Source organism: Anneissia japonica, unplaced genomic scaffold, assembly GCF_011630105.1.
Source record: "Anneissia japonica isolate Jap-2015-1 unplaced genomic scaffold, ASM1163010v1 scaffold685_len2926416_cov193, whole genome shotgun sequence".
Classification (NCBI taxonomy): Eukaryota; Metazoa; Echinodermata; class Crinoidea; order Comatulida; family Comatulidae; genus Anneissia; species Anneissia japonica.
This window is the reverse complement of record NW_022692922.1, coordinates 233,020-248,379: the sequence shown is the minus strand read 5'-3', so window position 1 is coordinate 248,379 and position 15,360 is coordinate 233,020. Positions and strand designations below refer to the sequence as shown.

The 15,360-nt window shown below is 34.5% G+C and overlaps 1 protein-coding gene across 2 annotated transcripts in view; it reads right to left on the bottom strand.

Moving 5' to 3' along the window:
• Nucleotides 1-1,484: 1,484 nt before the first annotated feature.
• The window catches only part of LOC117100487 (histone demethylase UTY-like), a 72,680-nt gene continuing 58,804 nt past the window's right edge, over nucleotides 1,485-15,360 (bottom strand). For both annotated transcript variants that reach the window (XM_033240192.1, XM_033240193.1), the window contains 14 exons: nucleotides 15,049-15,243; nucleotides 14,004-14,213; nucleotides 12,106-13,176; nucleotides 11,600-11,806; nucleotides 10,870-11,181; nucleotides 10,320-10,384; nucleotides 9,850-9,921; nucleotides 9,122-9,270; nucleotides 8,311-8,425; nucleotides 7,952-8,096; nucleotides 7,288-7,472; nucleotides 5,765-5,891; nucleotides 5,238-5,405; nucleotides 1,485-4,687 (listed from right to left, as the gene is read on the bottom strand). In XM_033240192.1, the coding sequence (XP_033096083.1) occupies nucleotides 4,664-4,687; nucleotides 5,238-5,405; nucleotides 5,765-5,891; nucleotides 7,288-7,472; nucleotides 7,952-8,096; nucleotides 8,311-8,425; nucleotides 9,122-9,270; nucleotides 9,850-9,921; nucleotides 10,320-10,384; nucleotides 10,870-11,181; nucleotides 11,600-11,806; nucleotides 12,106-13,176; nucleotides 14,004-14,213; nucleotides 15,049-15,243 (3,045 nt within the window). In that variant the 3' untranslated portion in view covers nucleotides 1,485-4,663. The remainder of the gene's footprint in view (nucleotides 4,688-5,237; nucleotides 5,406-5,764; nucleotides 5,892-7,287; nucleotides 7,473-7,951; nucleotides 8,097-8,310; nucleotides 8,426-9,121; nucleotides 9,271-9,849; nucleotides 9,922-10,319; nucleotides 10,385-10,869; nucleotides 11,182-11,599; nucleotides 11,807-12,105; nucleotides 13,177-14,003; nucleotides 14,214-15,048; nucleotides 15,244-15,360) is intronic.

Below are 15,360 nucleotides of genomic sequence, written 5' to 3'. Positions count from 1 at the left end.
ATGCAGGAAGGCGCTGCTTCCCTCCTCCCCCTCCCCCACCCCTTTGTACACAGTTTTAATACAAATTTCCTTAAATCACTCTTTAATAGTGATCAACAAAATTATAAATAAACACAATACACTTTGTTAGTATTCTTTGCACTAGTATGCTAATGACACCTTCATATTTTCCACAACGGCAATGTGTGCCAGGATGACAAGATTGAGTGCAATGGGAATAAAGTGATGGATGCTAGTTAGTAAACTAATCCCAAGTGTACCATTAGGCATGTCACTGTCAGTAAAACAACATTTTCCTGAACATGTCTACACACACACACATACACACACACAAACGCAAACAAGTAAATACAATAGTTTCTATTGCATTACATGCATAGGAAATAAAAAAGAGAAAATATTTCGTTTACGGTTGGCCTAAAGATCCATAAACAGAGCCTAAGTCTAGCTATGGCTAGACCTAAGCCTGTATTTATTTATTGTCCAATGTAGCCTAAAGTAATGAATAGGCCTACTTTTTTTGATTCAAGCAACTAAGCTGTACAGTAGTAAAGAATAAGCTAGGCCTATATCTGGTCGTGGCTTGAAGCTCAGCGGGAGAGATCCGATGTTGTGTGCATTATCTTTGTCGTGCTCGGTTCTCCAAAATGCCTTCTATTTTACACGTGCATCTATGACCTGTTTGATAAAAATACATGTCTTTTAGAATTTATATCCTAAATGTTAATTTTGACAGTGGTATTTCTCGAATTTGTACTTTGAACAAAGGGGAAAAAATGCCGACCGGATTTTTTGGAAAATTTCGGTCGGTCGCGGAGGGCACACAGCATATTTTTTTTCTATGTGTATAAGAGACAGCATCGGTATACTGTAGTTATTTTAGGGCTATAACTTTATGCTTTAATAATTTTCATTAACAAAACGGTGCCGCATCGGAAAGACGCTTTCTAACCAAATTGATTCATATCAGCTGATTTGTTGTTTTTATAATAATTATTATTGTACAGCAGTACTGTATTATATAGGATATTATATAGTCACACCTACTGCAAATAAGGTACAGATAAGATTTGTTGTTTTTTACTATTTGTGCAGGTTTTTTTTGCTTTTGGGGGTGGCAAGATTAAGGTTTTATATTTTTTAATTGATACATAATAAATATCAATTTATTTATTTATAGTACAGTACTGCAATGATTTAAAAAATGTAATATATGTTAAAGAAAGAATACTTAGCATTGTAATGTATATAGATACTGTATTAGCAAAATTTATTATTTATTTATTTAAATCAATTATAATTTATGAGGTATTATGTTGTTTATTACTATCTATTTAATTTATATACTATTATTTGTCTGTTTATCAATAATAACTGATTATATACCTATTATTCCACTAAATAAATCATTACGTCTATGTACAATGATGTCCGAATAATTGTCAACGTCAAGAAAGAATGAAGGAAGAGACACTAAAAGTGAATTAAGTCAGTAATAAATATGTATTTATAAATAAAGTGTAGATAAGACTAACATCGACTGAATGCACGACACTGTTAGGTATGGCCCCGCTTACTGCCATGTGCAGATATGAACGGATCAACACAACAAAATAATTACACTATAGTAGCATTAGACACTTGATATAAACAAATTATTACAACTGGTATATTTTTTACTACAGAGAAAAAAACAAAATGAGAAAGATAGATTCACATGGAATGGATGTCACATCACAACTTAGAATATAAAGAAAAAAATCTTAACATTTACACATCAGATAAGTTTAGCAGATATGTAGATTCTTGGTTATTTCAAGTTAAAAACAAAAAATATTGTTGATTGCTTGTAAAAACAATAAACAATATAAAGTGGGCCTCAAACTATGAGACTTCACATGAATATAAAAAACAAATCACAACATATTCTGCTTTTCGTTTTGTATTCTTTTTTTTTACAAATGTATAAAGAAATCACAAGCGTTTGTGGTAATTTGTACACAACATTCTATGCTTGGTCACTAATGAAGTGGTATATACAGTAATGACGAACCGATATATACATCGGCTCACTATACAATGCCAGCATAGAAACTATATTTTCTTCATAGTTGTGTATTAGTACTTTAAATATCACCTATTAATACTAACTCAAAGACAATTTGTCCTTGTACATCTCAGTATTAATAAAAAAAAAAAAAAAAAAAAAAAAAAAAAAAAAAAAAAAAAAAATATGAAGATAAGAAATCCTTCCCAAAAACGCAACTTTGTTAAGAACAGTGCCATTTTTAATAAGGCCAATATCTAATAGAATACTATATTTATTATCCTAATAAATGCATTTATTCAAATAAAAAACTCTTAAGAAACTTTCTTTTAATACAATTTAACAGAACAACTGTTTTTCTTTGTGTTAATTAGTTTTTGTGTTGGTACAAGAAAACCATGGAAATGAACCACACACACCAGTAGTCAATGTATATTTCTGCAATGGTTGTTAGTAAAACAGTTTATGTTATCAGTTTATGTTATCACTTCATGTTATCAGTTTTTTACACCAAAATTGAGAGGAATTACTTGAATATAGAATTGAGAAATAATGTTTTTCTGCAAATAGAAAATGTTTAAAAAAAAGGGGTATAACATTAATTTAGTTATACTTGAAAAGTCTGTAACAATCCCTGAACAGGTATTATGGAAGAAGAACCAACAAAGGCAAATTGTCATCGGTAAATCATTACTCAAGCTGTAAGGTCAGTTACTCTAATCGCATATTCAAAATAACATTATAAATTGAAAAGCTTGGAAGCATGACTTACAAGGTTTTTAACTATTGTTATTTTGCTCTTAGATATCACATTGTTGTTCATAATGACGACACATTTAGCAATATTTAGAAGGCCTTCTAGGAAACTCTTACTTGAAACAATTATACTGAACTAGATCTTCATATTGTATACAAATTTCATTGAATAAAAAAATTTGGTGACAAAAAAATGTTGAAATAGTATCTTTATAATTGGATATATCCCAGTATTGTTTTCATATACCTTAGATTAGGATAAACCAGTTCACTTTGTCCATTATTTTGGCAATTAAATGTTATTATATTTTATGTTTAAATAAATGAATTTTGACTGTGAATTAATTTATTTTACACACATTCTGTATCCATTTTTTCACGATTAGATTTAAAAAAAATTCATTCATAATGACAAAAAAACAACGCTCCCAAAAAACAACTTATTAAGGAAAGTGGTCAGAAAGTGCCCTCTAACAACATAACTCAGAAAGAGATAACACTGCTAATAATCTAGATGATATGAAAGGATATAACTGTATAGAGATATATGTATATATATATAATATATATTGATGGAAACTTTGCAGCATATTGTATCTACAAACACAATTACCTGGTTTGCATAGATGAACGTAAATATCAGCCCTTGTATCAGGCAAAAACATTCCTAACCACACCAACAACAAAAAGCAACCAGGGCGAAGTACCTCATTGGGCTCAACAAAATATTCCATGCATGTACAGTACTACACTGCCATTGTCTCCTACAGCCACTGTTGTAAAATCTAACTCTAGTTGAATGTTAAATCTACTGGGACTGCAGCTGTCTCTACATCACACCTTAAAAAACACAGTTATCGCAATGGAATTACTTCTTCAGAGTTTTTCTCTTTTTATCCTTTGTTTGATTTAGTTATTTTTTGACTGATCAAATTGGAGTGGTATACACGATTTCCACATCCATCGTGGAGGGTAAGGTGGTCATAACTATTAAATAGTTTTCAACCAATCATAAATTAAAGAAATTATATTCTCTTTTTAAATAAAATAATCATAAGGATGTTTACAGGGAACCATAACACAACTCAGAAATGAAAATATAATTCCAATTTAATTTGTGATTGAAATTTCACACACAACCACAGTCCAGCAGAAGAATACATATTAAAACCCCTTTAAAACAAACCAAGACCCAAATATTTAAACAGAAGATGCCCATATCTGACTTTCGACTGATGATGGAAAGAAGACTCATAACATGTGGGAAAATAAATTAAAAGATTGTTCAACTCAGAATAGATTGATTACAGATGAAAATTGTCTATGATATCTTCAAAAAAACATTTCAACAAAATTATACAACTACTTGCCCTTCAACACCCATTGTCTGCCGAAAAACAATATATTAAGTCCAGCAGATTGGATACTGGTCTTAAAACCTTCACCAAACCTACTTTTGAATGCACCCGTAAAGAAACAATTGCTAACCCGCAGGTCAAAATTCCTAAATTTAAAAAAAAATGTCAGAAAGGATCCAACTATATAGAAATGGACTGTACATTTCGATCAATATCTTTTCTTGACATGTTATCATTCTAGACACAAAAAAAAAAAAATCTTTGCAAATAGAAATCTTATAAGTATCAACATCCTTAAAAATATGATATCAACGATGAGTAACATATGTACAGGTGGTTTTGAGATTGAAGTTGAAATTGCAAGCTGTTCCGTGATTGTCCATGTCATTTGCCGATGTCTGGGAAGTGCTTCTCCAGTTGGATAAGAAGCCCCCGGCATGCAGGGCGCAGTGTCATCGTTCCTAGCTTACGGCATATAATCTCCAGTGCATTTGACAGTTGGTCATGATTTGTGTTTTAAAACAGGCTACAATGTGGAAAGAAGAATTATAAAAAATATAAATATAACAGTAATATACTATTAATATTTGTGTAATGTGCATTATACAATTATTATTATTATTATTATTATTATTATTATTATTATTATTATTATTATTTCCTGTTGTTATTGGTAACCATTTATACTCAAGAGAGAGTTGTAGGTGAAGTGTCTTGCTCACAGACAAGCAATGAGACCACTGTTAGATTTGCACACAGCACACTTCAGACATTTAAATTCATGGGTCTACAATCTGAACAGAGGGGCTGCTTATGGCCTGTGGTTAAGAGTCCAAGAGTAAAACTTCTAGTGGGGCCAAGGGCAGAGACTATACAGTTTAGGATGGTTAAAAAATGTTTTCAGACCACTATATTTTAAACTACAATCACACTCACAATAAACTTGGCTTGAAGGGAAATAATATTTTTAGTCCAACTTCGGATGAGGGGGCTCATGCTTTTCCTGATCCCCTACTAGCACTGGCACCACTCGGAATAATAGATTGTTATTAAAAGAAATATCAGAAAACACAAACCTGCTGGAGTGTGAATCCATCATAAACCTGCATTAGGTCTTCCATGGTGTATTGCTTCAGAATCACAAATCCTTCCAGATTAGGGCTTGCTCGCCTTGCACAGTCCTCACAGTTCACTTCATATTTTCTGTCCTTCTCAGTTGTAAACAAGACGTTGAACACCTCCTCCTACCAAAACAATTACAAAAATTAATTATTCATTTAAATAAATATTATCTAGAGAAAGGAGACTACAAAAGATTTGTTACTTTTTTATGTAATAATTGTTATTTGTTTTACTTATGTATTTCTAAATTATGAAATGCTTCTATATGGTTAATGCAATTATCAACTTTATAAATACACGTCATAAGTACCATCATTTTAAGTACCACAGAAATAAGCAGTAACATTTAGAATCGTTTCCATTATTCTTGTAATTCTATTGATTGATTTAATATTTTCTTGTGATATACTTCTTTTATGCAAATACAAAGATATTGAATTTAATTTATTATGTTGATGAAAACTAAAGGTTGTAAGTTCACCTCGCAATTGACGCAGTAATGCGCAGCTTCATTCTTTGACCGTCCATGCCAATGCACTTGCACATTTTCCTCCTTCAGGCTATCTAGGGTCATCTGACATTTCCGCAGTGACCTCATCAAACAGTAACTGAAAATCAATACAACATAACTTTAGAACAAATTTTAGAAATTAAATGTAAAACATCAATAACTTAGGGGAATGGACAAACATATTTAGTGAGAGGGGGAATTGCTGCAACCTTGCCCTTAGGGGCATAAATATCGGAGGGCCAAAGTTAATTTTTGACTTAACACTGAGGGCTGCACCCAAACTTTGATGTTTCTAGTGAGCTTCCAGAAACCTCCATGCACTGCTTTTACACCACTTCATTTTCAGTTTTAATGTTATTTTTTAAATATTGATTGATGTCGGGTCGCAAAAAACAAGGTGTTTTCTAGTTAATGTTGCTTTGCGGGCCGCACAGTGTTTTTAATTCATTTTCACGGGCTGCAAAAACATTGCTGTTACGCAGCATGCTTATGGCCTCATAACTCTATTCTAGGTTGAGTAGAGCCATTGGAGAAAGAGGGCTTTACATTTAAGGGGATATAAACAACAAGTCCTGCAAACTTGTTGAACTACAACATAATGGATAAATTAAGAACCAAAGTCCATCACACAAACCGATAATGGTTTTGGGGGGAAATTTTGTCAGACCACAAACTAAATTATATTTCTTTTTCTTTTTAATATTATGATTTATAATAATTATTTTTATGCTTCTTTGAAAGAGCTTGTGGGATTAAAAATTAATGCAAAACCCCGTCCAAGTATTGTAGGTAAGCTGAAATATTGTGAGTCATAAAATGTGGCAGTACAGATATGCAACAATACCTGTCTCTTATACACATCTAGATGTGTATAAGAGACAGCACCAATAACTTAGGGGAATGGACAAACATATTTAGTGAGAGGGGGAATTGCTGCAACCTTGCCCTTAGGGGCATAAATATCAGTCGGAGGGCCAAAGTTAACTTTTGACTTAACACTGAGGGCTGCACCCAAACTTTGATGTTTCTAGTGAGCTTCCAGAAACCTCCATGCACTGCTTTTACACCACTTCATTTTCAGTTTTAATGTTATTTTTTAAATATTTTTTAAATATTAGCCATTGGAGAAAGAGGGCTTTACATTTAAGGGGATATAAACAACAAGTCCTGCAAACTTGTTGAACTACAACATAATGGATAAATTAAGAACCAAAGTCCATCACACAAACCGATAATGGTTTTGGGGGGAAATTTTGTCAGACCACAAACTAAATTATATTTCTTTTTCTTTTTAATATTATGATTTATAATAATTATTTTTATGCTTCTTTGAAAGAGCTTGTGGGATTAAAAATTAATGCGAAACCCCGTCCAAGTATTGTAGGTAAGCTGAAATATTGTGAGTCATAAAATGTGGCAGTACAGAAAGATAAAGCATGTCATTATTCATGTAATAATAAAAGAATTAAATATAAAATAAACTTTTTACTTACTTGACCATTTCAAAATATTCTGGATCGGACACTTTCAAGTTTCGTGCCATATTCCAAGATAGATGCATGAGGGGTACTATAGATTTGTAATTTTGAAGTTTATTCCACTCATAACGTTCTACAGCAAGTTTGAACTGGTAAGCCTTCAAAGGGCCAACGTTCCATGCTATGTTATTGCACCAACCCTAAGAAAATAATCACTTTCATTAAAAGTCTGTTCACTAAAAACTAAATTTACAAATGATTTGATGCAAGTGTGGAGGCTAGCAGCAAACTGGGCAACTTTAATGATAGGATGAATATATACAAATACTACTGATTCGTCATAAATTTCAATTTCTTCCTCTGATTTCAGATGATCCATTCTCCCATCTTTCAGGACACACTAATTTATGTATGTTTCCTATTCTGTCTAGAACCAATCCATCATTCCACTTTCATTCCGAGCCCTCTTATTTCAGTTGATCCAAATTCCCCCCTTTGCAGTACAGTACAAATACTTCATATATATACTTTATGTATCTAAATGCCATATTTTTATTTTTCATTATTACTGTGTGTACAATTTTTTATATTATTAAATATGCAATGAATTGTTTTCCGCTCTGCTTTTCCTTTTCAAAATTGGACAATAAAAACTAAATGAAATGAAATAGTGTCTTACCACAGCTTGAACCCAATGGACAGCTCCAGCATTAACCCACACCAAGTCACCGGGCCGCTGTACAAATCTATACACAGGCACATTCTCTTCATAGAGGTCTTCCAGTACAGGCCACCAAGAACCGGTCAAAAAATTGATACCATTTCTAAATAGGTTATAGAAAAGAAATGTGTTAGTGAAGGGCCAAAGAAAGTACCCTTTAATAGCTAGTGCCACAATATTCGTAACATGGTAAACAACTGCAGCAAGTTCAAGATTTTAAATTAGGAAAGTGGAGGTTAAGGGCCACAAAATAACAAACAATATCAAAAAAGGCAAAAAAAAAGAAAAGAAAAAAAACAAAGTAATAATTTTATTACTTTTCACAGAGGTTGTGTATGACTCCCCAGTAAGGCTCAGGCACAGCAAACCATTCGCAGTCACCAGGTCCAATGTTAATGTTCACAGAACAAAAGTTGTTATTTTCTTGATGACCTGAAGTGGAAAAGAATGTCATTGACATTAATAAGTAAATTTCAAACCATGGTAAGAATACAACATACAAACCAAATTTATTATTTACTAGTAAGTAATTGTATATATGTTTTGAATTTATATTATACATTTCTTTTTTGATATTAAGCATTTTTTCCCCAAAAAATTGAATTTCCAGTGATTGAACACAGAATCAATAACACACACATTGTGTGCAATCTTCTCTGCTCTCTTAGGAATATTTGTTACGAATAAAAAAAAAATTTCATTCCTAATCCTTTACTTCCAACAAGGCACAATGTGAACGCTTAGGTGAATCAAAACAAGAATAAACAAAGATTTTGTCCAAAGACACAAGCTATATGACTAGCCACATACTCGACATCACAACCTATCTATTTCTTTAGCACTATGCCACAAACTTTTACAATGGTTGAGGAGGTTGTCTGGTCTAAAGAAACAAGCTACATGACTAGCGCCATCACAACCTATCTATTCCTTTAACACTGCGCCACAAGCTTCTACAATGGTTGAGGAGGTTGTCTGGCCCGAAGACACAAGCTACGCGACTAGCGCCATTACAACTTATCTTTTCATTTAGTACTGCACCACAAGATTTTACAATGGTTGAGGAGGTTCTCTGGTCCAACCACCGGAAGCAAGACATTATCAGATAAGAAGTACAATAGTGATTACCTGGTGTTCGACTGCCTGGAACCTTCATGTACAGCTGGACAGTGTTCATACCTAGAATCTGGTAGCCCACGTGGGAAAGCATATTGGCAGCAGACACTATCCGGGTGAACACGGGGAGCTTGGATAACTCATGCAACTGCTTCTTCCACCTGTGTATGACAACATTGGTAAGTAACAATATACAGTATAAATTGTGCACCACTTTACTCAAGATTGCTCAAACTACAGTGTCTTGAAAATAGCAATAAATGTATACTAAAATGGAAAATATAAATATCTAGATGCATACATTCTTCTTGTTAACTTTAACCAAAAATGGCAGATGATTATCACCTAGTGTAATGACCATGTCAGCAACAACCTTGTGCTGGCCTTGCATAGTACTATGAGTACGACTTGTATTTGTTTGTTGTCTAATTGAAGTGAGAGCTTCTTCTATGTCTATATCTTCGTTTTGTATATTGTTTGGTTGATGTTTTTATGTGATAATTAAAACTGAATCTTTGTGTGCTATGCGGTTGAAGGTAGAATCAATTGAATAACGATTGCTTTAACTGTATGCAATGTCTTGTCCGAGTATCTCGTAAATCAATCTACTTCCTTAGGTGTCCTTCATGAGACATCATGAATGTCTTGGGCAGACAATAAAACGCTTTTCCCGGCGGATATAAAGCACTACCCTTGTCCCTGAATGTGTAATAATTTCAAAACAATTCAAGCACACATACTTATTTTCATCAGATAAATCCACATTCGTTCCAAACTTTAACATCTTGAATTCCTTGCCAACAGTTCGTTTTCTAATGAGACAATAATAGAGAATTGTATAGTTAAATTTCCATCAAACAACACATTAATATGTATTATATTTCACTAGTGTATATATTCAAGTTAAATCTGCATGTTATGCAGCAGTGAAGTATTTTAATTAATCAAAGGATGATGTATTACAGCCCAAAAATGATCACATGTTTGCTTCTGTCACACACATTGATGTACTTTTACATGCATCATTTCTTGACATACTTTGTTACATCTGTCCTTGAAAAGCAAATGCTTAACAGTAAATAAAAGATAAACATCCAGAGAGCAAAACCAGAGCTTTTGGACAGGAATAGCCACTAATCAGTCGGAAATATTTTAATGGTGTTCAGGGTGAATTCACACTAAAGTCAGTATAAATTCATTTTACAAGTACCTTTTATTTGAACTTGGGTCAGCATCTGAGTTGTGGTAATCTTGTGAACTTCTCTCTGCTTCTTCCTGAAATATTAAATTTTTGAAAAGTTGGAGTGTGCAAACACATAATACAATATTTCTTTTAAAATATATTTATTATCATGGATGTACTAGGGAAAGTTACAGAATGGTATCAAAAAAAGGGAAAAGAAAAGGGATGAAAGAAGAGATAGTGGTTGGACGACCCAAAGAAAAACATTCTGGATGTATGGGAAGGTTTGAGAGGCGGGATATATCTTGACGTGCCCTGACGTATCTTAAAATGGTATTGTTATTACTTCACACTGGCAAAAGATATGCAACAATACAAGACATACAATGCGTTTAAGTGTTAGTGAACACATACCGACCTGGATGGTCAGACCTTCAGGGAACTTTGATGTTAATACATGAACTATACACCTATACAATACAATACATACACAATCACTACATGTACTATACACATACTTGAGCATGTTAGGAAGCTTGAAGTTGTGTTATACACAATTTAAAGATTGAACCATTACCCTGAGTGATTCTTGGAATGACGATGCCTGGTACTGGGCAAATTTTGCGATGGTGGTGAAAGACCGATTGCTGTTACATTTCCACACCTTCTTCAGACCAGCCATGTCCCAGTTTTCGTCTGGTGGCTGCTGGCGCTGAGTCCGCACCTCAACCGTGTGTTCACTGTTTGCCTCAACCAGTGTCTTGGTGGAGAAGAGGCCTAGGTCAAGCTTGAGCGCTGCGGCGAGACCTCGGATGACTGTGATAGGCTGGTTAGGCTGTAGACAGTGATGGGCTAGCGCTTCTGAGTAAGCATCGTGCTTTGATTCAATCTGTAATAAAAGAATAAATCTGAATTGGAGTACTCCTTTTGTAGCACTTACTAATTACAGTGCACCTTCACTTATAACATATTTCCTTCAACTTGTGTTCAAGACTGCATTATAGAAATACTATAATTAATTAATCAATTAATTACTTGCTATTACTTAAGTGGTAATTGATATTGTCTTCTGTGATAATCAAGGATATCTGTCAATAGGCCTGGGTAATGGGGACTTTAATGGTGTGATTATAGTTCTGACTCTAATGCAATTCTTCTAATAATCCATGTTTTACAATACTTGATGTTGTTAGTATATTATTTCATATTAAAAGGTACACATGTGCAGAATGTAATCAATGAAATATCACAAGCCTTATTAAAGAGGCATATATCCAATGAACTTGGTAAGTCAAAAACAAACTTACAAAAACACTAGGGGTTGGTGGATTGAGCTGATCTTTGTGAAGAGGAGGATAAGGGGATGGGGGCGGGGTCGGCGGTGGCAGCTTGTCCATAAACCTATTTGAACACCTTATGCCGTTCTTACTCCGACATGATTCCAATACTGCTGCAGCACAGCTGTACGCATTCTGGGATGTGCTGTTGCTACTTGGATTACTCATCTTAACTGCCTGAAAGGAAAAGAATAAAACATGCTCAAGTAAACAAGTACATACTAAAGAGCCTTGGGGTGTGATTCTCAGCATATGTTTGGAACCCTTTGTATAGATAAATAGAGTTTATTGTTCTGAAAAACAAGTGACACACATTTGATTTTATTCCTTACTAAAGTTATTTACTTGGCATTAAACATGTTTTTCAAGTTAAAGTTAAGCATCAAAAGAGATTTTTGGGAGGATTGGATATGAGAGTATACATTCCCTTGAAAATGCACAAACTCTAAGCACTTACAAAACATGTGAGCTTTTACCTTATCAAATGCAATGCTTCCATTAAGGTGGCCTTCGACTGAGGCTGTTCCTGCCTCACTACGAGGAGACTTGGCTTCATTACTTCGCGGCGTGCTCACATTTTCCACCGGTTCCCTCTGTGTTGGAGACACTAGATTAGGCAATGTTCTAGGTGAGTGAGCCAGGGAGTGTTGTGTAGGAGACGTCCCAACCTGTGGGGTACTGTTTAATAAACTCGTTTCCACAGATGATTGATTCTGCATCACAGCATCTTCACTTGTCCGCCTTGCCTCCAGTTCAGACTGGGACACAAATTTCACCTCTCCGCTAATTGTAGTACTGTAGGGGTTGGTTGGCAAAACTTGCGATGATGGACTTTGGCCAACAGATGATGCAGCATGTGTTTGTACAGGGGTTAGATTACCACTCAAGTCCTCGCCTTGTGTTAGTGAATAAAGCATACTGTCCGCTATTTCTTGTGGAGATAACTTAGTTTTTGTTTCTCCTTCCGACTTTGATTTGAATTCGGCCAGTTTCTGGGAAATGTCCGGGCTAGGTGGTGCAACTACATTGGGTGCTGGATGTTGATGCGGGCTCTGTAGGCCCATGGGTCCTGCCAAAGACAACGGGTTTTGTGCATGTAACGGACTATTTACCACTGCTTTTGGAGACACTGTTGATCCCCGTTCAACAGAAGTTGGCGAAAACACTTTTTGAGGTAGCTCTAATTTTGAATCAGGGAATGGCAGAGTGTCTACATGACCTTGCATCCCAACAGCGAGCACCGGACCAGAAGTTGAAGAAGGCACAAGCCCGTGGCCATTCGGTAATATTGTCTTGTGCAAAGGGTCGGCAGAAGTAACTGTCCCACTGGATGTTGTCATTATTGCTGAGTTTGTCCCACTGAAACCAGCTGATGCATCTACCGATAAGCTAACAACAGCTGTTGTGTTCATGACACTGGCTGGGTCGACACCCGCCTGGGTGATGGTAGTGTTCGCATTCGTTTGCTGAATATTGCTTAAATTTACCGCACTCTGTTGAACATTCAATCCACTTGTCATTCCTTCTGACTGCTGTAATTTCAGCATCTGCAAGATGAAAAAATGAATACAAATTTCCAAGCAAAAACACACTAATAAATGTATTAAATCTAAAATTAAAAGCATACTATCTTTTAGAAAGTAAACTAATAATTGATAGGTTAAATACAAAAACTTAGTCATGAGCTTCATGACCAATTTAACATATAAACATGTAAATTTATAGTAAATTGAATCAAATTATTCAATTATGGTAATTGGTATGACAAGGTAAGCTGACATGATTCATTCTCTTAGAGACAGATCTAACAAAGTTGGTTAATTAGCACCAAGGGCATGAACCTTTATTAGACTTCATGCACTTTGTTCAGAGGATTAGCAACCATTAACCCACTGATGACCTCAACTATAAGAATGACTTTTGTAACTTGTAAACTCCATTCTTACAGATATTTCAGGATCAAATTATGTAGTACTATATACTAACGCTCATAGACAGATCATAATTTTCTGGGCAAACTAACAATGCACCTGGTCAATTTGATTTAAATAAAAGTGCAAGAGATTGTGTAACATTCTCCTTTCCTAAAAACTACGCAAGTCGCGCATTTAGTGCAAGTTCAGCAGAGCAAATTGTGCTCAGGAAAATTAGCCAAGCTGTTTTAACTGAGCAGAGTAGGTAGTTAAATATTTTGACACACAAAACTTGGAATTTGGATTACATGTTAATTTGAAACATATACAAATATAAAATACAATAAATGAAATTTGAACATGTCCACCAAATCAGAGACAGATTTAACATTTTAGGCATTTGTTCTTTGTGCTTCTTCATGGACAATCAAAATACAAAATAAATAAATAACAATGGGTACCTGTTGTTGATGATGCTGCATAAGCCAGAATGCCTGCTGTAGCTGGTTTAGTATGACCTGCTGTTCCTGAGTTAGTGAGCCTTGATTCTGCTGAAGAGCATTCATCACCTGCAGCTGATGGGGGGTAAGGTATGCAGGTGGGGGCTTTTGTTGCTGCTGTTGTTGCTGCTGCTGTTGCTGTTCTAGGAGTTCGGCAACAGATGTGGAGTTCTGATGTAAACAAGTAATTATGATGTTAATGTCTGATTACATGGTAACAAAAAAGTACTTCAAAGATTCAGATCAATCAGACAATTAAGGTGCAACATCAAAAAACCCACAAAAAAACAACATAGATTTAAAGATTCCATGAAAAAAAAAAAAATCATATTGCACAAGATTTCAAATCTAAATTATTTGTTGTAGTTATTGAGTCAGGTTACGTGATACCGATTTGTTACTAAGCAGTTGATAAAACAATTTGCATCCACAGCTAGCCACAGTATCCATAGCTTTTCCAAATAAAACATCTAAAGTTATAATTTAATTTTATATTTATTAAGCTTTTAATTGGAATGATTATGTTGTGATACAATACTATTGTTTGGATGTGGAGGCACTCAGCTGTCTTGACTGTTTGGTAGTTTTTCACTTCTTTTCATTTATTTGTCTTAAAAACATTAAAACAGCAAGGAAAAATCACAAACAAATATGAGACAGGAACACACCACACTGTCGAGTGGGGGGCCCCTTCACAAAAAACAAATCCTTACAATATAACATTTTGTTTATATATTAAACATTTAAAGTTAAAAATTTTAAAAATCTCAAACAACCATAATTTAAAGGTTTAGTTACTTGTTAATAAGCAGCGTTGCCTGGTACAGTCATGTAACAGATTAGTACTGTGGAGTTATCGTAATACAATCCTGTCGATCATTTTAAATTGGAAAATGAATTTTTAAAATGTATCCTGCATTTTAGCAACTGACAACATAGTCGTACCAGTAATTTAATTTTTCCACAATAAAACTAATTTTAAGTACTATCACACATAAATATATACCTTGGTTTTCTTTTTCTGTCGCTTCGCTGGATTACCTTGTTGCGATTGAGCTGGGTTCTTGCCATTACTCGTTGGCTGAGGACTTGGAGCAATACAGTTGGGATTGCTAGGCATGGCAAACTGACCGCTGAGAGCCCCTGGGTAAGGGGGAGGAGGAGCTGGCTTGGTGACCATCTGCTGGTGCAGTAATCGTGCCTAATAAAAAAGAATCAAATATATTAAACTTAGTGAATAATTAAATTTAAATAATTACATTCTATGATTATTGTCCAAAAATGAAACTGACACAACCAGTGGCGTATCTAGGGGTGC